The sequence below is a fragment of the Umbelopsis ramanniana genome (assembly GCF_025399195.1).
Source record: "Umbelopsis ramanniana AG unplaced genomic scaffold K450scaffold_55, whole genome shotgun sequence".
NCBI classification, from domain to species: domain Eukaryota; kingdom Fungi; phylum Mucoromycota; class Umbelopsidomycetes; order Umbelopsidales; family Umbelopsidaceae; genus Umbelopsis; species Umbelopsis ramanniana.
This window is the reverse complement of record NW_026252141.1, coordinates 64,632-86,241: the sequence shown is the minus strand read 5'-3', so window position 1 is coordinate 86,241 and position 21,610 is coordinate 64,632. Positions and strand designations below refer to the sequence as shown.

Below are 21,610 nucleotides of genomic sequence, written 5' to 3'. Positions count from 1 at the left end.
GGAAACTCGAATCGACTCACTTAAGCTCATTCAATGGTTGGCACTCGCAGGTCTCAACAAGCCAAGCAGCCCGTCAGCGTCTTGGACACCTTTGTGAAAGACGTGATTGAGAAGCCTCAAATCTTTTTTGCCAAAGACGAGAAAAGTGCAGCCAAAGCTATTGCCGCCGCCAAAAATCTCTTCGACACAGGTTAGTTACAGCATTTCTACTCAATCACACCATGCATGACTGCACTAACTTTTTTTTTTCATTCCACACAATAGCAAAAAAGATTGAAACAGTACAGTTCTCACCTTTTGACGAATTACTCACCGAAGGCTTCGATAATGAGCAGATCTGGGAAGAATTGGCATTGCAGAACAATCCGTTCATAGCGTACGCAAAGGAACAGCTTGAATACTTTGAAGAGGAGGAAGAATCACAATCGAGCGATGGCCTAGATGGAGCCAATGAAGATAGCGAATTAGAAGCTATGGACGAGACCGACGACTTTGAACAAGATCTTGGAAGCGACGAAACTGCCGACTTTAAGGATGCCTTGGAAGAGCAGTCAGACGAGGAAGAAGGAGAACTCGAAGAAGATGATGAACAAGATAAATTCAAGGACATCGAAGTTGAAGAAGAGGAAGATGATGCTTTGGACCTCCAAGAGTTTGACGATAGGTAATGATTTGTCTGGATCAAGATTGCCAACCTACTGGAATTGAACTGCATCAACTGACATAACATGACTTTCTAGACCAACTCGAACTACAAAACCAACCGAAGTGGATGATGAATTCTTTGACCTGAAGGAATTCAATCAATGGACCGAGAAGCAAGAAGAACAAGACATGTTATCTGAATCCGAACGAGAATTAGACGAGGACATTGATTTCGACGAAGATTTGGAAGACGACCTTGAAGAGGAGGATGAAGAACAAAATGCCAACGGTACGTATGAAACAGCCTCTCGCCTCGTCATATTTTCAAATAGCTGATCCCCTCCTCTCTGTCTTTTTGATTCTATTTCTGGTTCCTTTTTTTCAAAAAGATGTCATGTTTTCGGATTTCTTCAAACCACCACCCAAACCATTTTACACTCGCGGTGATCGCTCAAATGACCGACCCAAGAGCGCACCAAAAAAGAAGGCTAAGGCAATGGATTTCATGGATGACGATGAAGAGGAGGAGGAAGAAGAAAGTGCCAGTGATCTCGAAGACGATGACGAGGAAGATACTACCAAGGTCAAGTCGCTTTTCGAAGACGATGAAGAAGATAAGGAAGTAGGCTCAAAGTCTGGTCACGAAAAGAGACTCGAGCGTATAAAGGAGCAAATCGAAGAACTCGAAATGCAGAACGTTGGTGTTAAGGACTGGACTTTGGGAGGAGAGGTAAAATATCTTTCAATGAGAGTCTGCATATTTGTATGCTGTTTTCAATTGACTTACCAATATCTTTCCATCGCTAGGCATCTGGAAAGGCTCGCCCACTCAACAGTTTATTGGAAGAGAACCTTGAGTTTGATCATGCTGCTAAGGTGAGTTGACCCCAAGGGTTGAGATGGAGCATGGACTATCAGCAGTTATTAACATCTTTTCTTATTAGCCTGTTCCTGTTATAACGCAAGAAACAACAGCATCGCTGGAGGATATTATCAAGCAACGTATCATCGAGGTAAATTTTTTTTTCCACCTACATCTTTCTGACAAGTCCCTTCCCACTAACCTGACAACCTTGTAGGACAAATTCGATGACGTTGAACGCAAGGCAGACCCTGCGGATCGACCTTTCTTGCCCTCCAAGTTGGTGGAGTTGGATGACAGCAAGTCTAAGAAGTCACTTGCAGAGTTGTACGAAGATGATTATGTCAAGAAAACCAGTGGCGCTCACACGAACGAGAAGGATGAAAAGCTCAAGAAAGAACATACCGATATTGACGAAATGTTCTCGGGACTTTGCCAGAAATTGGATGCTCTCAGCAACTTCCATTACACTCCCAAAGCACCCAAGCCTGAAATCACTGTGGTCAGCAATGCAGCTGCTATCAGCATGGAAGAAGTCATACCCGTCAATGTGTCGGATGCAACGCTATTGGCACCAGAAGAAGTGTTTGATAAGAAGCGCACGGACGTTAAGGGCGAGACTGAGTTAGACCAAACCGAACGAGCCAAGTTACGCGCGGCTAAGAAGAAGTCCAAGAGAAAGGAAAAGGTCATGAAGGAAAGAGAAGTCAAGGTCATTGAGAAGATGAACCCTGGTCGCGGTAACAAGCATGCCAAGAGCAAAGCATTCAAGGAATTGATTGGACAAAAGAATGTCTCTATTTTGGATAAGGATGGCAAAAAGGCTTCCAGCGAGACCTTGTCCAAGTTCAAAGCTTAGACGCACGCTCGCTTACATAGTAGTATAATACAATCCATCATAGAATCTCTCTCACATGTAGTAATATTTTTCTTTATATCCATGGCATAAAAAGTTTTCATCATCTGTTTCTGTTTGGGCACATGGTTTCCCTCCGTTCTTCTACCGCAGACATTCATTGAATGAATCAACAGCAAGACAAAAGGAAGAAAAAAAAATCCTGACATTATTGAAAGGAATGTATATGTATGAAATAACAGAGTTGCTTGCAAAATGTCTATTTGACTAAACGAGTGCTGGCTTTGCTTTAATGCTATGGACCATGCTTTAACTTTTTAAAAGAACAATGCCGATGCTTATGATTTCTGACACTTGGCTCGTATGAATCCTAACCATTGGTAATAGCTCATGCCAGCATTAGCATTTTCTTGGTGCATACCCGCGATGTTGGGGGCAGTTAACAAGCGGTCCTCCATAAGGAGGGAGAGGAATTGTCCCCGCAAACCTTGGTCGCCTTCTTCCTTAACAACATGAAGAGCAAGGTACTCAGCACCACGACGGGAGGAGCGAATATGGGCTATCAACTTGGAGACTCGAGTCGAGAAGGGATTGGGAAGAACGGGCAAATCCGTGATCATGCCCGTCTTGACCGCTTCAATATTGGGTGCTCCCAAAAGATCCATGCATAGCTGAGGAACAACATCTTTGCCTAGCCAGAGGAACATGTCCTGGCCATTTTCCAGCAAATACGCGCCATATCGTTCTAATTTCTCACTTGTAAGATTTAATGCAGGTGGCATAATGAACTGATTATTCTCATCCGTGCCTCCAACCTACGTGATGTCATTTGTCAGTGCCTCTCCACCTTTCATTTCATCACAGCTTTAGCGACTTTACCTCTTGGGGCATATTGTGCAATGAATAGAACTGCGGGTAAAGATATGGTATAAATCGGTCAGTGGGCAGGGTTCGAAGTCGAATGATGCTAATGGCGCGTCTGTCCGACGGCACGTTGGAGTTTTGGCGGAAGGCATCCTAAGGGAGTAAACCAGCATGAGTATTTAAATGTTGGTAGGGGCTTTATGACCTCGCATACACTGTTCATCTTACATTTTTAATCAAGCCCAGACATAAGAGTGGCAATAACTTGAGATTCTCACAAATGGAGAGCGAATTGGCACTGTTTGCTGTAGCCACCATGATTTCCTTTGCGTACGCTTTGCTAATATTGATAATAGAGTCGGCAATATGATCGACACCATTGCTGATCTTGGTCGTAGTAGCCTTATTCAGGGCTAATATTGAATAAAAAAGGTTATGACCTATCACGCACATCAACGTCTCTATTCATCCATCCATTACTCTACCTTGTTGGGCTATGACATGTGTGAGAGCGACTTGATCAGCCGAAGTAAAAACTTGCGATATGCTGTTGGTGACAGGCAAGGCAATGGTCATGACACGCACGCGACGCTCGCCATCGCAGGTAGTAAACAGCAAAGCAGTTTGGATACAGACAATGGGTGACTTGATTTCTTCTTCAATGCCAATTTCCACCACATAGGACTGATCTCTAGGCACATTGGGAAGAGCCATGATATCAGGTTGACGAACAGTGAAATGGCCGTGGAATTCTCTACATATGAGGCCGGGCGAGGTACGAGTACGCATGACAGCCTCCATACCGATCTTTTCGCTCAACAACGTAACAATCTCTTCCTTGACCTTCTTGGCCATCACAGCATTGTTACCGTTGAACATGGGGTAGTAGTGTGTTTTACCGCCAGTGTAATGGGGAACAACGTCTAAAATAACCGGGTGAGACCTTATGCAGCTAGCCATAGACTGTCCATTTTAAAAAACCCAACTTACTCATGGTGGCTACGTCGTTATACTGTTGTCCAAATAGGAACATGTCGACACAGACATGCGATTTCGTACAATCCTTTGCCAACGTCTTGTAAAAAGCATTACCTGGCTGCAACAAGCTGGATTCCTTATTGGTGCCATACAACTTTGGGTCCTCACGCATAGTCAATGAACCTTCTCCTTTGGTAGGCAAAGTAGACTGCATGCACACGATTTTTCCACCAGTAGGAGACTGTAGAAGGCACAATAGTTCCTGTCAGAAAAGGCCATACCACCACTCTCATGTTCCCGTTATTCCCCCTGTTTCACTTACCACAAGCTTAAATGCAGCCTGAAGAGCTGGACCAAGCGCACAAGTGGGACTGGCATTCGTGGCATACATGGTTTTCATGCGTTCCAAAAGATCATCCACGACGATTCGGGCTTCTAGGAGATTGACAAGCAAATCACCTGCGGGGCGGGGCAAATACATGTCCTCAAAATCGGAGACAGTGAGCATGGTAGGTTCGCTATCAATCAAGGTATAGAAATGAACGGCTTGATCGACGGTGATAAAACCAATCTTGGTACGCTCCGTCTCATTGGGAAGGCTATCCATCGAAGCAATAATGCCTTCTATGCTGGCAAGTACAGCTCCAGATTGGACAGCGGTGGCGGATACATCAATCACAAACAAAAACACAGGAGGCTGAGGCGCTCTGACCATGTATTCGGTAGGCGCAAGGTACTCGACACATCCATAATTCAATTCTGGGCGAGACCATCTATCAACTTGCTGCTGCGTGTTGTAATCGTAATCAAAGTATTGCGGCACTAAGAGGGAAGGAGGATTTTGTCAACTCCCATCAGCACAATTTCTTCAGTACCCAAACCAACCTACCATCATTGTCAACACCACACATATTGCATCGCCACTGACCACTGCTTAAAAATGTAACAAATGGATTAATATAAGCATTGCAGCGCTTGCATCGAGTAATGTTGGTATCAACGACCAGTGGGATGTCGATATCACCCGAGCCATCGCTTGGATATTCGTTGAGAACAACAGCCAAAGGAAACTTTGACTTTCGAAGCAATCCATCTGTGTTTGGAATATGATTCAATGTACACTTCTTTAAGCGCGGAGAGCATTGAACTGTTGCGGCCGCGGTGACAGCCGACTTTGAAAAAGAGACAAAAAATTAATGAGTACCAGGAATTAAATTTTGGGGTACCGCTCTACGGGCCAATAGGGATAGCTTACGTTTGGAGGTAAGACGATGGAAGGAGGCTGGGCAAACAAGTCATGGATTTGAGGAGGCTGACCGATAAGAGGAACATGAACAGCACCATTCATCGATAAGTTGGCCATGCCTTGCATAGCGGCGTTATAAGGCTGATGGGCATTGGGATTATAAGGTATCGTTGGTGTCGGTGACTGGACAGGCGGTGAAGCACTTGTAAATCCATTGGACTGGGGAGCTGATGCCACGGGAGAAAAGAACTGAGGCGGTGGCGACGCAACAGGTCCCTGTTGAGGTTGCATTTGGGCATTAGGATAGTGCCTTCGTCCTCTCTGCATGGCAGGAGAAGACGATCGCGGCATCAAACTCGGGGATGGTTGTCGGCCAGGAGGGCCTGGAGAAGGTTGTCTATATGGCATGCCGGGTGGTGGTAATTTCAGTCCAGACTGAGGTGCAGATGGTCCAAGATGAGGAGCAGCGGATGCAGAACGAGGCATGGGAGCGTTCAATGGTGGTTGTTGTTGAGATGGAATGGGCGGTGTCGAAGTGCCATACTGCCGAGCATAGGGAGGTTGTGGAGGATAGTTCATTGGTTGCAGTTGGATCAAAGCCGAACGAAAGAGAACAAACTACTTCGACGGGCAAGCAGCTTGCCATAGCTGATCTTTCACGGGTAAGAATGAATTCCTAGTGACTGCTATTGTCCCTCGTTAAGGCAATCCAGTTGTTCACGCTGAGGCATGTTAAAAGCAAAGGCATTGTTTTATTTATCATCCAATACATAGAAAAACTACCAGCAAGCAAAGCCATGGTCCTGTGAGTGCAGCCTACACTGGCTCTGCTCTTCTACTAACACCCACACCTAGCTGCTTGAACTCGTCTCTTGACAGCTTGTCCTTCCAACAACTCATGTTCTTGTGGAAACACTTTGTAAGGGTTGAGAATTCCATTGGGATCAAACATGTTTTTGATCCTTTGCATTTGATTCACCATGGTGACACTTTTGGTGTAGGTGAGATATGGAGCCTTCATCAGACCAATGCCATGCTCAGCACTAACACTGCCAGAGTATTGAGCTATGGAACAAGAAGTCAGCATGGGATTATCATTGGAGAACAGGGTAGACGTACTTAGCCAAGTGTAAATGAATTCATCAATTTTTTCCCGCAATTCCTCACTATCAATTAATGCCGGAATGGTCAAATGCAGATTACCGTCTCCAACGTGACCATAGCCATACCTAACAACAAATGGTAAACATGGGCAAGATATTGATTTGTATGCAAGAGGAATAGATGCTTACACTGCTACAACGTCACGCCCAATGATACCCTGCTTGTTCATCCACTCTCTTGTGTCATAGACAACTTGATAGAGCTTTGGGATAGGCATAGAAATATCAAAATGAATGGAGTGTGGGCCAGTTTGAACAATGGACGGTGGCAATTTTGTGCGCCATGACCAGAAGCTTTCACGCTGAAAAAAGGCACATACCAATAAATACATTAAGCAAGGAAACCTGTAGTAGAGCTTTTCTCTTTCTTACCGCTTCGGCAGTTGTAGCAATGGCTCCATCTGTGGCAATATCTGAACTGCGTAACTCGTCCAAGAAATTTTGCACTCTCTGTTTCATGCGGTGTAAGTTCTCCCATTAAGCATGCCCTTCCCTTTGGTTTCCAATACGTACCTTTTTTTCGTCTTCCTCAATACTTCCAGCGGTTTCCATGACAACATAGAATGCTTCATCTGAGCTTATGGGAAAGGGCGATCCCTCGGGTACTTGAAAACCGACTTGCTGCACACAGCGCACAGAGTCTTGGTCTAAGACTTCAAAGGCGGATATAGTTTCACTCAGTCGTTTCTTGCATAGGTCATATGCCTTAACAACGTGATCATAGGAAGGGAACCCAATCATCAATACATTGACAGCCGGTCGAACACGAACTGCTTGGATGGACACAGCGGTGATATACCCCAAGGTTCCCTCGGAACCAATAAACAAATTCTTGAGGTGATATCCCGTATTATCTTTTCTCATCGTTGACAAGTTATCAAGCACAGTGCCATCGGCCAACACCACTTCCAAGCCCATGATGGATCCATGAAGGTTACCAAAACGCATCTGCCGAATACCGCCAGCATTGGTAGCGGCATTACCACCTATCCGACACAAATGCTTGGCAGGAAGGTCCAGGGGGATTTGATAGCCATACTGAGCAAGATAGGTGTCCAAAGTCTCCAAGTTGCAACCAGCATCACATACAAGTGCTCCAGACAAAGGATCGAAAGACCTTATATTCTCCATTTTCTTTGTGCTGACGACAATTTCATCGAAAACAGGAACCGAGCCTATTCAGGGCCAACCATGAGTCAAGAGAAGTGATGTTCATACAACATGCATGTTCAACTCACCTCCTGAAGCACTGGTATTGCCACTTTGAGGCACGACGGCAATATGGTGATCGTTACAGTATTTTAGGATGGCTAGGACCTGGTCGGTGGTTGTCGGGAGTAAAACAACGGCGGAACTTCCACGATACAAATTATACCAGTCGGTTAAGAAAGCCAGATAAGTGTCCTGAGGACATGAGGATTCTTCCAGGATGCTTGATTCCGGTAGAATGGAGCGGAAGTAGGCAATGTCAGCTTGTTCGATCTAGATTGAAGTGCATGTGTTCAGTGCATGTGTTCATTTAAGTGCATGTGTTCATTGACAAGACTTTGGGTTTGTTTCGGAACCCCTCACTGATAAATATAAATTGATTGCTCTTACTGACCTGTTTATACTGAGCATTTCGTTGCAGACGGGTGGTTTTATCAGCGGTTAGAGGAGTCAAGGCGAATCCATGCTTTCCAAGTACCATGATGGAAGGAAGAGTGGAAAGGAAGGCAAGCGGTTGGAAAAAAAACACCCTATGCTGTGCTTGTAATGGAACATGGCCTGACAAGGTTTCAGACCCTGCCGATGACCAGCTGTTGTCTTGCTATCGATGCGGCCTACTATGACAACCTAGACAATTAAATTATCTTGACATGCTAAATTATAGTTTAAAGTGTATCCGTTGCCATGAATGCCTTGTTCGAGTGCGTTATCCTCTTAACAAACGTTTCCGTCTCATTCGGCAGCGTCCGCAAATAGCGCCGATGCCGAAGACAGTGAACGGAAGGAGACCTCTTTTCAAACAAACCATAGTGAGTTTCCACAAAGTACCTCAAACCGTGATCCCCCATGAGGTCAGCACCCATGAAATCCCAACCGGTCGGCCATAGGCGTTGACTAACTCAAACCATCTGGAGCAGCTGAGAACGGTGTAACCGCGAGCGCTGATGACACGGTAACGCGTCAATAGACAAGTTTTTACAGTGAAGAAGAAAGAAATTATGTATTTAATTTGTGTGTTTTTTGATTTTTTCAAAGTGTACTTCTTTCTCTTTAAAAAATATGCAAGGAAAAGCAGCTAATTTACAAGTATTGTTTTAAAATTGGGGGGGGGGGGTTGTGAGTTGGAAATTTTGTGGTAGAAAAGAAGAAGGGGAGGTTAATAAACTGTACAATACTACCGACGATGTGGATAGGTTTCTTTCATGGTTTGCGGAATTCCTGCAATACTGGGTAGATGGCTTGGAAAGCTTGGTAGATTTCCTCCCTCACCTTGGCACCCGTCAGCACAATCTTTCCAGAAACGAAAATAAGCAAGACGATCTTAGGCTTCACCATACGGTAGATAAGACCCGGAAACAATTCAGGTTCATACTGAAGGATGATGTCAGTCATGGGCAGCAACAAAGAAGCTATTACGCTAGCGATGTCAAACTTACGGAGCTGAAATGTCCGTGAGAGTAAGCCAGACCCTCAAGACGAATTGGAAACTTGACATCACAAGAACCAACAATGTTTTGAATCTTAAAGTCTGTGAACTTTGCAGGGAAACCAAGCTTTTGAATGATACGAGCGTACTTTCGCGAAGCCAACTTTGAGTCATCTTCGGATTTGGCACCTGTCACCACCATCTTGCCCGATGCAAAGATCAAGGCCGTCGTCTTTGGGTCACGAATACGCATGATAACAGCAGCGAAACGCTATTGAGCAAAACAAAAAAAAAAAAGCAAAAAGCTTTAGCTCTGGACACAAGGAATATCTCAAACAAGAGTCAACCCCTCCCAAGGTTGACTCTTATCTAACATGGATAGGTACCTTTGGATTGTACTCTGCATTGCGGGCATGGAGAGCAATGGTTTTCAGATCCAAGCGGCAATCCAAGTTGACCGTAGCGACAATGTTTCTATAAAAAAGCAGAATTTAGGATTAAATGACCCCCATGCATGCAACGCAACGGCCATGCTTACTGCAATGTGGGAGTAATGCCAGCCACCATGTAAGGGTTCTGATCTCTACTTGGCGTAGGCGCATCGATGGGAGCAGGGGTCGATGGCACGGCAAATGGAGATGGGTGATGAGGCGTGGGCAGCGATGGGGTCTGCATGGCTGCTGGGGTGGCAATGTTGAATCCCGACATAATTGACTAATCAGAGTGGAGGGGGTGGTTTGGATGAGAAAAATAAAAGGAGAGGTGACCCAGACCAGAATGACAAGTAAAGTCCCAAAAAAAAACGAGACCACCTCCTTTTTATACCTTTTCGCTATCTCTGACTCGGGTCCGCTCCCAAGAAAAAAAAAAAAATGGGGGAGCTGGGCTGGGAATTTACTGACTCTCTTTCTTTCTTCTCTCCTTTCAGCGAGAAAATAAAATAGCAAGCTGCTTTGAAATCTAGCAACCTCATTAAAATCCTCTCTTAAACATGTTGAAAATTATTAGAATTAAGTAATCTCTTTTGGTCTTAAATCCACTTCCCCTCACCCCCAGTCACACCGTGGGTTGGCATCACCACGCGCAAGGGGGGGAGCAGCGCCGACTTATAACCTGTCGAAACATGCCTGGCGTCGGTTTAAGTTTAGTTTTGGCCTACCTGGAGAGCGCATTCATTGGAAAGAGAACTTCTTGGATGGAAAGAAGTAGGTTAGAAACCGTTGCGAGTCGGATGAGAGTGCGCAAAAGGGAAGTTTCTAAGGCGAAAAAGGGAGACACAACGGAGAAAGATTCCAATCAGTTTCTTTCTCCGATTCCGGCGTGTTCCAATGGCCGCAGCTGAAAATTTTTACTCTTGTGTTTTTTATGAGGAAAACAAATCAGCTATCCCACTGGCCCAGTGTGAATCAGATCGATCACCTCTTTTAACACTCTTGACAACATGATGCCAGAAGAACAGGAAAAGACAAAGTGGCAGAGGTTCGTTGACTATGTCAAGCCTCCACCCATGCCACTAGCAGAACACCGTACACTGAAAGAACGCTTGCAGTTCTTGAAGGATCCAAAGTTTTTGAAGGTGTTACTACTGGGTCAATGTAAGTAGATCGATCGCCTCCTTTGTTTTTTTCATTCGACCCCTCTTTTAACGCTTGCCTAGTCCTGTCTCTGTGCATCACGGGTACCAATGTTACCACTACGTTGTTGGCTGCCAATGCCATGCCTACCACCCAGACCTTTTTCAACTAGTAAGTGAGCCCATAAAAATGATGGAGGGGGTCTCATGTCACTCACCGTGGTTGTTAGTCTTATCGTAGCCGTCGTATACAATACCGTTGCTATCTACAAGCGTGGTTTCAAGGGCTGGTTGTATCAGTTTCGCCGTCGAGCCTTGTTCTACTTTATCTTGGCTTTTATCGATGTGGAAGGTAACTATTTCGTCGTCAAGGCCTACCAGTATACGTCTCTCCTATCCGCCATGTTGCTGGACGCCTGGACCACCCCTGTGGTTATGATCTTGTCGTTCTTTTGCCTGCGTGCTAGATACCGCTGGCTTCAGTATGTGGGTGTGATCATCGCCTTGTGTGGTCTAGCCTTGTTGGTGGTCTCCGATGTGTTGACCGGCAAGAACTATGGCGCTGTGGATGCCGTCAAGGGCGACTTGTTTTGTATCCTTGGTGCCACTCTGTATGGTTTCTCCAACGTGGGTGAAGAGTTTATGATCCGTAAACATCCTCACTACGAAGTAGTGGGTATGCTCAGCTTTTTCGCCACCTTCATCAACTTTGTTCAGCTTATGATCTTGGAACGCCATGAATTTGCCGAATTCTCCAAGGACTCCTTCTCCATTGGCATGATGGTCGTCTACACTGTTTGTATGTTCTGTATTTACTCTTTGGGCCCTATCATGTTCCGAATGGCCGGAGCAGTCGTTTTCAACTTGTCTCTGCTGACTTCGGATTTCTACGGCTTGATCTTTGGCTTGGGTCTATTTGGTTATACTGTGACCTGGTTGTACCCCGTTGCCTATGTCATTGTCATCGTGGGTATTGCCGCCTATCACTTTTTCCCTGTTCCTGAACCTGGCATTGGCGGGTTCGATAAGGAGAGACAAGAACAAGAACGCCGTGAACTTTTTGGTATTCGCAGCGAAACGGACATTGAGAGTCAACCCTCCGATGTCCAGCCCACCGATGCTCCGGCTGACGAAGTCCTCACCACCAACGACGAAAAGAATTAAGACAAATGAGTCGAGATAGTCTTGGTGGTGAGGTGCAGCTTTTGGTATCCATACTGACGTCCTGGCTGGACTCTCATTCTGTATATACATGACTCTTTCTCATCACCCTCTCCTCCATTTTCTTATTTTTATTTTATCTAACCCGTATTCTTCTTTAACCCCCCATCCTTACTAACGTTTCATTTCATATAGAGCGAGGCACTTTCACGTCTTTGGCTCTCGCTGTATGCAAAAAGACGTGTTCACCCTTTATACATTCTATGCGCTATTTTTTTTATATTTTATTACTAGATGTATAAGGTGAACAATATTCACTTACAACGGTGCGCCCTTCTGACCTTTGGCAAACCGTGTATTATGAAAGGTCTTTTCAATACACTTATTTCGTCCCTGCGTTTCAGAATGTTATGAGTGTGTGTGATATTTCAGACCTTCGCAAGGGTCGAGAGACACGGTTAGGCCAGGCAACTCCTCCTTTACAATACAGGTATGACATGTATGCTATTGATTCCTCTGGTGTCAACACCATGCATGGTGGCTCTGCTCATCTCATCTATCCTCATCACGCGAAGTTGGACAGTAACCGCCCGCGCTTCCAATTTTTTTTTCCAGCTTTTTTTATTCTTTTCTCGTCATTGTAATTAAAAATCTGAAAGAATTGACAGTAGGAGCACGATATTTACATCGCAACGTCGTGTTGGCTCGTAGTTTGACACAGTTGAGATAGAACACATACAAAGGGGTGGGCAGCCCAAAAAATCATTGCACATTTACTCTTGAATGGCAGCCTTGGCGAACTGAGGAAGAACAAAGGCAGCAGCGTGAATCTCAGAGTTGTAGTAACGGCAGAGCTTGGCTTCCTGCTCAGGAGTCCACTTGCGCAAAGGCTTCTTCAAGGTCAATTCCTTGTCCTTGGACAACATCATGAAACCAATCTGGCCACTGGGGTAAGTGGGGATGGTAGTGTAGGCATACTCAACAACGGGGAAGAGAGTGCGGCAGAAGGTCTGGACTTCCTTGATAAGGGGAAGATGGAGCCACATGCATTCACCTTGGGTGGAGATGATACCATTGTGGGTAAGAGCGTTCTTCATGAGCTCGAAGAAACGCTTTTGGAACAAGGACTCGGCAGGTCCAACGGGGTCGGAAGAGTCGGTGATGATAACATCAAAAGTGTTGACCTTGTCTTCCAAGTAAGGGAAACCGTCGCCAATGTGAACGTGAACCTTGGGATGTTGGAAACCAATGGCCATGTTAGGCAAGTACTTCTTGGACACGCGGGGAACAGCTTCGTCAATTTCGCAAAGAACAACTTCTTCAACACATTCGTGCTTGACGACTTCACGGAGGACACCACCATCACCACCACCAATAACAAGAACCTGATAAGTGTCAATATAGAAAAAAGGACTGCCGGTCAGTATGACAACGTTGTGATAATAGATCAGTTGGAGTTAAACACCCTACCTTCTTGGGGTTGGGGTGAGAGTTCATGGCCAAGTGAGTGATCATCTCTTGGTAGCTGTGAACAAAGAGTGAGATGGGGAGATCCAGCTTTCCATCAGCCGGCTAGATAACTTACGAGAACTCGTCACGTTCAGTGGCCTGGATGACACCATCAAGAATCAAGACGTTGCCGTAGTTGGAGGATTGGAAAACAAGAACGTCTTGGTACAAAGACTTCTCGACATGAAGGATTTCCTCGACCTTGATGGCCATAGCTGGGGTCGGTAAGGAAAGAAAAAAAAATTCATGGTTTCCCGAGATGAGATTTATGCACACTTCGTTCGATTGATGTGCCCTTTCGACCAGAACATACCTTGACCGGGCCAGAGAGTGGTCTTTTCATGGAACCAACCATCCTTGATGGTTTCGTGAGTGAGAGGAGCGGCCATTGAAGAGTTCAAAGGGTGATAAAAAAGAGCTAGAACACAGCAAAAGAATCACCGAATTATATAATTTGAAAAACATGAAAAAATTGCTGACATCACGAAGAAAACAGTCACTAACCGCCATTATGCGTCTGTGCCCAGCCAGCCAGTTGAGCGAGCGCTTCCTCGTTCAATGGTAGCAAAAGATAGCAACTCTCAGTAAACCATAACTTCTTTTTATCACGTATTTTATGAAGAGGTTGAATGGATGGTAATTCGTACTTTTCAGTAAATTTTCCTGCCTGCTTGGTATTTCATACTGTTGGGGCCTGTGTGTGTGACCGTGAGTTAGGGAATCTCATGCGAGCGGAGGCTACTTTGTATCTACCTGCTTTCGCCTTCTCACCGATGCTGCCAGATCTCCCATGTCACTCATAACTGATCCTAACTACCTTGTTCATCAGATGCGCATAAAATTTCTGCGCACTGATGAGCGAGGTGAACGAATGATCTCCTTCAATCCAAATGTTATGACCAATGATTACATTCGTACCGCTGCTCCTGTATACCCTGAGATGCACCTCTGTTATTCACCTGTATATGACAATCCCTTGAACATGGGCCCTAACAATCTATTGACAAATAGTCCTCGTACTATGAGAAGTGGCTTTCGCTCGAGAAAGAAAGACGTGACCAGCTCTGTCCATCCAGCTGCTACAACTCCCTTGCCAGACGATGCCACCAAGGCCAGTATGGAAAGTGCAGAATACTATGATATGGACGATGTAGAGGTGACTGGGTAAGATTTTTTTCCCTCACAATTGTCTCCTTACTCTATCAGCTAATATTTTATCTCCACTCGGACTATGTAGTCGCAGAGAACGAGCTTCATCCGATGGCCAGCAAAAACGCTCGTTGAACAAGCGATTATTTGCCCCAGCCGTCATGATTACCGGTGCTTCACATTCCACTTCGGCCGCTCGTAAATCAAGAGCCTCTATGGACTCCCTCACCGCTGCGGTCAGTTCTGCTGACATTGCTGTGAACAACCGAATTTTTAGTCCAGACACAGACAACAATCCGGCCAGTGAAGACGGAAGCAATGGTGCATTTCCAACGTCTCCACTGGAACCTTCCATCTACTCTCCAATTGATCCTTCTCTGCATTCATCGGAAGACTTGAATCAAAAATCCTCCGCCATTAACCATGCGCAGCCGCTAGTGTCCGACCTGGCTTCCCGACGAAAAGCTCGACGTCGGTCCACCCTAGAAGCTCAACAACCAGCCGTCCACTTTGACCAACCACCACCCTCCATTTCACCTGCTCCTGAAAAGCAACACATTTTGTCTCTCGTTGATGATCAAGATACCACGACCCCGCTCATCTATGATCGAAAACCATTACTGACTAGGCCACCTTTAGCCACTCGACGGTCCACCTTGTCAGCCATGATTGCTGAGAAGGGTAAGGCAGCAGAGAACCCCTTTGCCGAGGATTATTCGTTTGTTTCTGGAAAAGGAGAAACCAGTCCCACCATGCTTTGTGTCTATTTACCGTTTTGCTCAGAGCCCGAGACGCCAGTGAACATCACAGTGCGATCCGACGCTCTAGTTGAAGAAGTCATTGGATTCTTGTTGTATCAGTACATTGAGCAAAAGAAGACGCCAAAACTTGAGCCGGAAATGTGCGATGTTGTCCGATGGGTTCTACGGATTGCAGAAGAGGATGGAGAAATTGAAGAGGATTTGCCAGGTGGGTAGTCAGAGGAAGGGATAGTAGCATTGTTGTAGTGAGAGATATTGACCATTTATATTTCGTAGCTGTCGACAGAGCACGCCGTATCAATCGTATCTCCTTTGATCAATTTGCTTTATGTGAAGCGACACCATCACAAGGTACGCATATACATGCTTACATTAGCCTGCTCATTTAAACTAATCCTAATTGTCGCTGCTGTTCACAGTCAAACAAAATGAACAAACGCACGCGAGGTTGGCGAAAAATCGCCCCAAGAAAGAACCAGCTTTGATGGTACCTCCACTTTCTGGCCTCACTGGAGCAAGTGCGCCTGCCCCCGATACGGGAAAACCCATCGAGGCCAATATTGTACCGGTCGACCAACCCGATACCATAGCCATTACTTCGAATCTGACCGATGGGTTAGCCGATAGCCAATTGAAACAGGCCAACCCACAGGCAACATTGTCCAACGAGCAAGTCTCGTCTGCTAATGTTGCTGTCCCTGTTCCTTCTCAGAAAAACATGCTGACCAAGTCCACCATGACCATGGCACCTACACAACATTTCCGTATCAAACTGATGACCAACGAAGAAGTATCGGCTACTACCACCCTCCCTGTGCATGCACAAATGTTCATGGGCGATGTACTGGAATTGGTGTGTCGCAAACGGAAACTGGACACCAATGAATATATTCTCACTTTTGCTGATTTTAATATGATTGTACCCAATGATACAACGGTTGAAAGTCTCAATGGCATTGTGGATCTTTGTCTGATCAAAAAGAGTGCTGCTACTGGACTTAATGTTGCAAGCTGTAAGTGCCAATTTCATCGGTTTGAGCGGCCTTCATCCCCCCCCATTAACCTTCTATTTAGCATCGCATATGTGGCGATCTCCCAGCAAAAAGAAAAAGGAAGACATGTACCCTGCTGCACTGTTCTCTCCTAACAGTTCCAACCCATCTGTTAACGAAAACTCCATGTCTTCATACAAGGTATGTAACCCATGGTCTCCACCGGCTTAACTGTCGTTGTGTGTGCTAATTCCATTGTTCCCTTAGCGTTATACAGTCAATCGAAAAATGCCAATGTTTGTCGGCAAGCGTGAAAGTGTCCTTGCCATTGATGGCGACTATGTTCATATCATGCCGCCTGAAAAGACTGGCATGTTTGATTCCGTGAAAACGACGTCTTTCCATGTTAGCCAGGTGTTATCGTGTAAGCAGAGCAAAAAAGCACCTAACAATTTCAAAATTTCGGTGATAAAGGACCGCGACCACGACCACAAGACTTATGAACTTGAAGCAGAAACTGCCAAGGATGCACGTAAGTTGAAGATTGAAGCCCTTTTAATACGATAATGAGGTATTGATGGATATGTTTCTGCTACAGGAGAGATTTGCTCTCGCATCCACTTTCTTGTGCAGGTGTCGCGGGCGACCAACTAAACCAAGCTTCATTCTACATTCCTCCTGACATAGCTTTTTCTTCCTCTGTAAATAGAATATCCACTGCGTTATCATCATCGAATTGTCATAAAATTGCCTGCCTGCCTTTGTGTCACCTTTCAACACTTTAATAAATATCAGGGCTCTCCTTTGACTTTAAGCTATCTTCTTTTTCGCCATGAGTCGCTTTTCTGGCCTGTTCAGCAGCTTATGGTCCCCGCGGCCTTCACAAGACCAGACCCCAGAAGGTGATCAGCATACCCGGCGTATGTGACTCCCATTCGAATGCTAACTGTTCGTCTTTCATCAGAGGAAGATGTTACTGTGCGGGTTCTAGGCGCAAGAGGATCCGGCAAGACAAGCTTTCTATACAAACTGTATTTTAAGCATGCAGTAGGCACGGTAAGTTTCTGGATAGCATGGCTACAATTACTACCCAGTGCTTCTAATCGCTGTATGTACCTGCAGCCTGATGAAGCCTTTGATGTCGTCCGCACCGATCAGCATAACGTCGAGTCCATTCCGTACCTGAATCAAATGTATGAAATCTGGGAATACGCAGGTACGTTTCAAACACAGTAATGCATTGCGGAGGTACCTTCTCATCTAACTTTACCGTGCTTGCATCTCTTTCAACTCCATTGCATCCTTTCACCAACTTTTTTTTTTTCTTTTTTTTTTTTTTCTTGGGCCACACCACCTGTCAACTATCAGAAATGGCTCAAAGTATACCCCACTTATCCAAAACCAATGTCATCATTTTCTTTGTCGACTCGGTCAAATGCAGTCATCCGACTGTAGCGGAGAAAGCGCGCGACAACATGTTATGGTTACTCACACAATATGGCGACAAGCTTACTGACGCCATCATCATCACGGTGGCCAATAAGCAGGATGAAAAAGATGCTGTGAGTGCACAAGATATAGGCGACGAGTGGATGAAGGATATAAGATTGAGGGAAGCTCTCAATGGCCATCAGTGGAGAATTTTCCCTTGTTCGGCCAAAACAGGAGATGGATTGGATGCCATCCTCAATTACCTCAGTTCCACCATAGAAAATCGACAATTGCTTCGATTGTCTGTTTCTTCAGCTCCTCAACCTTTCGTAACCAACCTCGATCGACACTCTTCATCTTCCAGATTGCCACCGGGTGCAGTGGCAAGACCCGCTGGCCAATCACCTAGCCCCGTCGATGAGGACGATGAAGATATCAGAAGGAAACTTCGTCATCAGAGTTTAGCGGATTTTGCTCCCACCAGTCGAGAACGGCCATTGTCGCAGGCGAGAATGCCAATCACACCATGGGAAGATATGCCCAACCCATACCATTTAAGCGATCAAGATTTTAAGAATTGGTATGATCAAGGCCGGGTGTTTCTGTTCTTCGATTACCAATCCTTGATAAGGATATCTTATATCTACTTGCGACAAATTGAACGGACGCATGAGCGACGAAGTGAAGCGACTCGTCGACTGTTAAACAACCTTCGCGTCATCCTTCGAAGCATCGAACTTTTTGAACAAGATGCTAAGCAAGCAAGTCAAAATGATCGTAATCAAAGGGCCACTACTGAATTTGCTCATGAATGCATTACTTACTCGGAGACACAGACCTTGTTTTGGCTACACATGGTCTCTTACTGCTTGATGCGCAATCCCGTCCTTGAAGGAGAGGATGTTTCTTTCGAACACTTTGTTCTTCGTTGTCCTGAATTATGGGATGGTGAACTTTGGAGAAACTATTACAGCTACAAGACGTTCCACTCTGAGCGTGGTCATTTGGAATTCATAGCTCCTGACAAGAAGCCATTACCCAATGCCTTCAAGTCATCGTCACTCGCGTTAAAGGGTAGTGGATTGAACATTGACTACCAGATTGTATCGTAGACTAGACTGGACTAGACATGATTCCCATTAGACCCTTATAGACATTAATGATCATTAAAATGAAAAAAGACCATAAATCCATTCTTTCACAAGAACGTGCTTCTTGCCCACAGTTTAGCCTGTACTTGACGTCCTTTCCGCCGCCCATACCAACCAATCTACCCGACCCACTGTCTTGTCTTGCCTTGCCCTTCCTCTCCTTTGCCTAGCTATGTTTCTCCTACCAAAAGCTCCCTTCGTCGAATTAATTTTGATCAAGCTACCAGGGCCGAATTGAAACCATAGAAGCTGGTCACGAACACCACTGAAAATTCTTTTCGCCGAGGCGTCACAAACAAGAGAGTGTGAATGATTGACTGGACTGCCTTTGGCCTTAAACTCCTTCCCCACCCAACGAATCTCCCATCGAGAGTGAATGCCTGGTTCGGTCAAGGCTGCTGTGGTCGAAAAGTACAATTGCAAACAGCCCATTCATAACCGCCATACTTCTTCCTCATCTCACCCTCCTCCGTCGCTTATCCAAGTCGCCGCTAGTTGTCTGGAGATAAGCTTTGGGGTCATGCCCATCTCATATGAAGCAACAAAAGAAGCGCCTTCCTCCTCGTCCAAAAAAGATTCACATTTCGATAGCCATGAATTTCTATGCAAATTGGCTCATATCATCCTGAGAGCTAGAATCCCTTCCGATCAATTACACTCTAAACCTACCGTTTCGTCAACGTTAAGCGAAGCTTGGACCTCCGGATGGCCCGTTCATGTCGATATCTATAAGCAAGATATTTTATTGGAACGCTGGATTACATCATTGGACACTTCCCATGTCCCCAGCAGACGTCGAAGGGGACGTCATGGGACCCATCAGGATCACATTCTATTGTTACAGTCCGTTTACGCTCACACCAGGCTAATGCCCATCCACCCTTTACTATGTTCCAACACCCTTTGCAAAGACGAACTCTCCTACAATGTTACTTCATCCGAGACTCCTTCCACCAGTCCTCGCCTTGCTCACCATCCCCCCACGGAACGCCGAGAATTCAAGCCAGATGCCCAATTAAAGGTGTTTCAATTCCAGCGTGTGCATATGACCCAACTTGGGGTGATTCAACTGGAAGTGGTGTTCGATGAACATGTTGGCGACCCAAATGCCACTCAAACCATTGAGCATAGCATCGAGTCTCTTCATCTGGACCCTCCGCCCGCTGACTACTTTGGTATGCCCATACCAGAAACTCCCTCCAAGCGAAAGGCAACCAGTCCATTTCCTTCACCGGGACAATCGCAAAGGATGATGAACCGCTCGTTGCATCGTCATGTTGCTTCTCACTTGGCGAAACAGCATACAAAGCCCGTGGTACAATTAACCTTTAGTCCTTCGCAAGATGGATCATCACCTCAACGAGCGCCTTCGCCTGCTTCGTCCAATCTGGCCAATCTTTTTTCTCAACATCATAGAGACGACCCACCACCAGACCACATACCGTCGTTCCACCCACTCCAGCTTACGGATGTGCCTACATCGATTCCACATCTTCCATTATCTCCTCCTCGGACGACGTTCTTTGCCATGCCTATGGCTCAGTCTAGTATAGCGAAACGCCGACTTTCTAGGTTATCGATCTCGGCCATGGAGCAGCATGAAGAAGACACAGAAAAAGAAGATGACATCAACATTCCTTTGGCCACATCCCCCTCCATGCAATATACACATCAAGGGCGCACTGTGGCCTACTCCACTTCTCCTTCCTCTCACATTTTTCATCATCCCACCGCAGACCTGAAGCATTTACATGTAACTCGACGCAGCAGTCTTGTGCACCATACTCCGACCCGCCGCAATTCCTTGGGATTACCTCATGGTGAACTCTTTGGCAGCTTGGTGGGCAGTTATGAGGAGTCTATTTTAAATGGTCGCATGTCAACCCTTCCCTCAAAGCCTATTACCTTCCATGCCCAAATCGGGGTGTTGGGCCATGGTCCATGCAAGCCCTCCCTGCGATGTCCATCTCACGTCACTCTGGTGTTTCCTTCTTTCTTCTATGAGCTGGAAGATAGTGATCTCCCCACGCCGTACGTTGGCACCATTGATCTGGAAGGGGGTTTGACGGGCGATCGATTCAAACGCAAGCCAGGCTATTATCGTCTCCCACCGCAAGGACAGATTCAAATTGTCATTAAAAATCCCAACAAAACCGCCGTCAAATTATTTCTGGTGCCTTACGATCTATGCGATATGCCAGCGGGGACCAAGACGTTTTTACGACAGAAATCGTTTGGCTTACCGGATGATCAAGAGGAAGGCGGTAAACTTCGTTATGCTATTCACCTTCAAGTGTGTTGTAGTGAGAAGAAGCATTTGTATTTGTTTAAACATATTCGAGTCGTATTTTCTAATCGGGCTTCCAGTGAGAAGCTTCGAGTAGTGTGTGAAGATCCCGGTGTTCCAAAGTACTTGCCTCTCAGCAAATGAGCCTTTCTGAAAACGGACAAGGTAGTCCAGCCAAAAAAAAATTTTCTCTGGTAGCCATGGTCTTCACGCTTCCCATGTACATATTACTTTTTACTTTCTCAAGTTGTTACATACTAAATAATTCAGAGTCAAATAAACACCGTGGCTCTTCCAAGACGTGTGTTCGGAGTGTATTACCATTTAAGGGATATTCAACGATGTCA

General features: G+C 45.6%; 10 protein-coding genes across 10 annotated transcripts; 6 read left to right on the top strand and 4 right to left on the bottom strand.

The window, feature by feature from the left end:
* Positions 1 to 200: 200 nt before the first annotated feature.
* K450DRAFT_254004 (uncharacterized protein) lies at positions 201 to 2,534 on the top strand. The gene is made up of 6 exons (XM_051591128.1): positions 201 to 664; positions 741 to 934; positions 1,035 to 1,375; positions 1,453 to 1,521; positions 1,590 to 1,658; positions 1,725 to 2,534. Exons 1-6 carry the CDS (start codon positions 222 to 224, stop codon positions 2,364 to 2,366), a joined length of 1,758 nt encoding a protein of 585 aa, XP_051442021.1. The 5' UTR covers positions 201 to 221; the 3' UTR covers positions 2,367 to 2,534.
* On the bottom strand, positions 2,534 to 6,088 carry K450DRAFT_253992 (uncharacterized protein). The gene is made up of 8 exons (XM_051591127.1): positions 5,461 to 6,088; positions 5,095 to 5,377; positions 4,528 to 5,027; positions 4,218 to 4,446; positions 3,713 to 4,150; positions 3,456 to 3,640; positions 3,243 to 3,380; positions 2,534 to 3,178 (listed from the first exon to the last, which is right to left on the bottom strand). Exons 1-8 carry the CDS (start codon positions 6,028 to 6,030, stop codon positions 2,702 to 2,704), a joined length of 2,820 nt encoding a protein of 939 aa, XP_051442020.1. The 5' UTR covers positions 6,031 to 6,088; the 3' UTR covers positions 2,534 to 2,701.
* Positions 6,089 to 6,274: 186 nt separating this feature from the next.
* On the bottom strand, positions 6,275 to 8,396 carry K450DRAFT_253984 (uncharacterized protein). Its single transcript, XM_051591126.1, has 7 exons — positions 8,218 to 8,396; positions 7,853 to 8,096; positions 7,128 to 7,789; positions 6,987 to 7,064; positions 6,744 to 6,916; positions 6,571 to 6,680; positions 6,275 to 6,516 (listed from the first exon to the last, which is right to left on the bottom strand). The coding sequence occupies exons 1-7, from the start codon at positions 8,302 to 8,304 to the stop codon at positions 6,290 to 6,292; spliced, it is 1,581 nt and encodes a 526-aa protein (XP_051442019.1). The 5' UTR covers positions 8,305 to 8,396; the 3' UTR covers positions 6,275 to 6,289.
* Positions 8,397 to 8,854: 458 nt separating this feature from the next.
* K450DRAFT_253977 (uncharacterized protein) lies at positions 8,855 to 10,040 on the bottom strand. The gene is made up of 4 exons (XM_051591125.1): positions 9,788 to 10,040; positions 9,636 to 9,723; positions 9,260 to 9,520; positions 8,855 to 9,194 (listed from the first exon to the last, which is right to left on the bottom strand). The coding sequence occupies exons 1-4, from the start codon at positions 9,955 to 9,957 to the stop codon at positions 9,024 to 9,026; spliced, it is 690 nt and encodes a 229-aa protein (XP_051442018.1). The 5' UTR covers positions 9,958 to 10,040; the 3' UTR covers positions 8,855 to 9,023.
* Positions 10,041 to 10,280: 240 nt separating this feature from the next.
* K450DRAFT_253970 (uncharacterized protein) lies at positions 10,281 to 10,892 on the top strand. Its single transcript, XM_051591124.1, has one exon. It carries the CDS (start codon positions 10,373 to 10,375, stop codon positions 10,589 to 10,591), a length of 219 nt encoding a protein of 72 aa, XP_051442017.1. The 5' UTR covers positions 10,281 to 10,372; the 3' UTR covers positions 10,592 to 10,892.
* On the top strand, positions 10,440 to 12,357 carry K450DRAFT_253967 (uncharacterized protein). The gene is made up of 3 exons (XM_051591123.1): positions 10,440 to 10,844; positions 10,907 to 10,994; positions 11,053 to 12,357. Exons 1-3 carry the CDS (start codon positions 10,691 to 10,693, stop codon positions 11,984 to 11,986), a joined length of 1,176 nt encoding a protein of 391 aa, XP_051442016.1. The 5' UTR covers positions 10,440 to 10,690; the 3' UTR covers positions 11,987 to 12,357.
* A 334-nt stretch (positions 12,358 to 12,691) lies between these two features.
* K450DRAFT_253956 (uncharacterized protein) lies at positions 12,692 to 14,017 on the bottom strand. The gene is made up of 4 exons (XM_051591122.1): positions 13,806 to 14,017; positions 13,569 to 13,707; positions 13,454 to 13,508; positions 12,692 to 13,368 (listed from the first exon to the last, which is right to left on the bottom strand). Exons 1-4 carry the CDS (start codon positions 13,879 to 13,881, stop codon positions 12,757 to 12,759), a joined length of 882 nt encoding a protein of 293 aa, XP_051442015.1. The 5' UTR covers positions 13,882 to 14,017; the 3' UTR covers positions 12,692 to 12,756.
* A 58-nt stretch (positions 14,018 to 14,075) lies between these two features.
* On the top strand, positions 14,076 to 17,221 carry K450DRAFT_253949 (uncharacterized protein). The gene is made up of 7 exons (XM_051591121.1): positions 14,076 to 14,656; positions 14,730 to 15,610; positions 15,679 to 15,753; positions 15,822 to 16,415; positions 16,477 to 16,595; positions 16,662 to 16,926; positions 16,993 to 17,221. Exons 1-7 carry the CDS (start codon positions 14,283 to 14,285, stop codon positions 17,046 to 17,048), a joined length of 2,364 nt encoding a protein of 787 aa, XP_051442014.1. The 5' UTR covers positions 14,076 to 14,282; the 3' UTR covers positions 17,049 to 17,221.
* K450DRAFT_253945 (uncharacterized protein) lies at positions 17,138 to 18,994 on the top strand. The gene is made up of 4 exons (XM_051591120.1): positions 17,138 to 17,296; positions 17,359 to 17,450; positions 17,517 to 17,610; positions 17,763 to 18,994. Exons 1-4 carry the CDS (start codon positions 17,227 to 17,229, stop codon positions 18,935 to 18,937), a joined length of 1,431 nt encoding a protein of 476 aa, XP_051442013.1. The 5' UTR covers positions 17,138 to 17,226; the 3' UTR covers positions 18,938 to 18,994.
* Positions 18,995 to 19,309: 315 nt separating this feature from the next.
* Positions 19,310 to 21,567, top strand: K450DRAFT_253942 (uncharacterized protein). Its single transcript, XM_051591119.1, has one exon. It carries the CDS (start codon positions 19,353 to 19,355, stop codon positions 21,405 to 21,407), a length of 2,055 nt encoding a protein of 684 aa, XP_051442012.1. The 5' UTR covers positions 19,310 to 19,352; the 3' UTR covers positions 21,408 to 21,567.
* Positions 21,568 to 21,610: the final 43 nt, after the last annotated feature.

What these genes read in the sequence shown, in the direction of transcription:
- K450DRAFT_253956 (XM_051591122.1), bottom strand. Translation starts at nt 13,881, where the DNA reads ATGGCCGCTCCTCTCACTCACGAAACCATCAAGGATGGTTGGTTCCAT. An exon ending in CACTCTCTGGCCCGGTCAAG is followed by an intron (nt 13,708 to 13,805) that starts GTATGTTCTGGT and finishes TACCGACCCCAG; the next exon opens with CTATGGCCATCAAGGTCGAG. An exon ending in CTCACCCCAACCCCAAGAAG is followed by an intron (nt 13,369 to 13,453) that starts GTAGGGTGTTTA and finishes GACACTTATCAG; the next exon opens with GTTCTTGTTATTGGTGGTGG.
- K450DRAFT_253949 (XM_051591121.1), top strand. Translation starts at nt 14,283, where the DNA reads ATGTCACTCATAACTGATCCTAACTACCTTGTTCATCAGATGCGCATA. An exon ending in AATTGAAGAGGATTTGCCAG is followed by an intron (nt 15,611 to 15,678) that starts GTGGGTAGTCAG and finishes TATATTTCGTAG; the next exon opens with CTGTCGACAGAGCACGCCGT. An exon ending in AGAAACTGCCAAGGATGCAC is followed by an intron (nt 16,927 to 16,992) that starts GTAAGTTGAAGA and finishes TTTCTGCTACAG; the next exon opens with GAGAGATTTGCTCTCGCATC.
- K450DRAFT_253942 (XM_051591119.1), top strand. Translation starts at nt 19,353, where the DNA reads ATGCCTGGTTCGGTCAAGGCTGCTGTGGTCGAAAAGTACAATTGCAAA.
- K450DRAFT_253992 (XM_051591127.1), bottom strand. Translation starts at nt 6,030, where the DNA reads ATGAACTATCCTCCACAACCTCCCTATGCTCGGCAGTATGGCACTTCG. An exon ending in CCATCGTCTTACCTCCAAAC is followed by an intron (nt 5,378 to 5,460) that starts GTAAGCTATCCC and finishes TCTTTTTCAAAG; the next exon opens with TCGGCTGTCACCGCGGCCGC. An exon ending in TAACGACGTAGCCACCATGA is followed by an intron (nt 4,151 to 4,217) that starts GTAAGTTGGGTT and finishes CGGTTATTTTAG; the next exon opens with ACGTTGTTCCCCATTACACT.
- K450DRAFT_253970 (XM_051591124.1), top strand. Translation starts at nt 10,373, where the DNA reads ATGCCTGGCGTCGGTTTAAGTTTAGTTTTGGCCTACCTGGAGAGCGCA.
- K450DRAFT_253977 (XM_051591125.1), bottom strand. Translation starts at nt 9,957, where the DNA reads ATGTCGGGATTCAACATTGCCACCCCAGCAGCCATGCAGACCCCATCG. An exon ending in GGCATTACTCCCACATTGCA is followed by an intron (nt 9,724 to 9,787) that starts GTAAGCATGGCC and finishes GCTTTTTTATAG; the next exon opens with AAACATTGTCGCTACGGTCA. An exon ending in CTCACGGACATTTCAGCTCC is followed by an intron (nt 9,195 to 9,259) that starts GTAAGTTTGACA and finishes ATCATCCTTCAG; the next exon opens with TATGAACCTGAATTGTTTCC.
- K450DRAFT_253984 (XM_051591126.1), bottom strand. Translation starts at nt 8,304, where the DNA reads ATGGTACTTGGAAAGCATGGATTCGCCTTGACTCCTCTAACCGCTGAT. An exon ending in GGGCGTGACGTTGTAGCAGT is followed by an intron (nt 6,681 to 6,743) that starts GTAAGCATCTAT and finishes ATTTGTTGTTAG; the next exon opens with GTATGGCTATGGTCACGTTG. An exon ending in ATTCATTTACACTTGGCTAA is followed by an intron (nt 6,517 to 6,570) that starts GTACGTCTACCC and finishes CTTGTTCCATAG; the next exon opens with CTCAATACTCTGGCAGTGTT.
- K450DRAFT_253945 (XM_051591120.1), top strand. Translation starts at nt 17,227, where the DNA reads ATGAGTCGCTTTTCTGGCCTGTTCAGCAGCTTATGGTCCCCGCGGCCT. An exon ending in ACAAGACCAGACCCCAGAAG is followed by an intron (nt 17,297 to 17,358) that starts GTGATCAGCATA and finishes GTCTTTCATCAG; the next exon opens with AGGAAGATGTTACTGTGCGG. An exon ending in TTAAGCATGCAGTAGGCACG is followed by an intron (nt 17,451 to 17,516) that starts GTAAGTTTCTGG and finishes ATGTACCTGCAG; the next exon opens with CCTGATGAAGCCTTTGATGT.
- K450DRAFT_254004 (XM_051591128.1), top strand. Translation starts at nt 222, where the DNA reads ATGCATGACTGCACTAACTTTTTTTTTTCATTCCACACAATAGCAAAA. An exon ending in CTCCAAGAGTTTGACGATAG is followed by an intron (nt 665 to 740) that starts GTAATGATTTGT and finishes ATGACTTTCTAG; the next exon opens with ACCAACTCGAACTACAAAAC. An exon ending in AGTTTGATCATGCTGCTAAG is followed by an intron (nt 1,522 to 1,589) that starts GTGAGTTGACCC and finishes TTTTCTTATTAG; the next exon opens with CCTGTTCCTGTTATAACGCA.
- K450DRAFT_253967 (XM_051591123.1), top strand. Translation starts at nt 10,691, where the DNA reads ATGATGCCAGAAGAACAGGAAAAGACAAAGTGGCAGAGGTTCGTTGAC. An exon ending in GGTGTTACTACTGGGTCAAT is followed by an intron (nt 10,845 to 10,906) that starts GTAAGTAGATCG and finishes ACGCTTGCCTAG; the next exon opens with TCCTGTCTCTGTGCATCACG. An exon ending in ACCCAGACCTTTTTCAACTA is followed by an intron (nt 10,995 to 11,052) that starts GTAAGTGAGCCC and finishes CGTGGTTGTTAG; the next exon opens with TCTTATCGTAGCCGTCGTAT.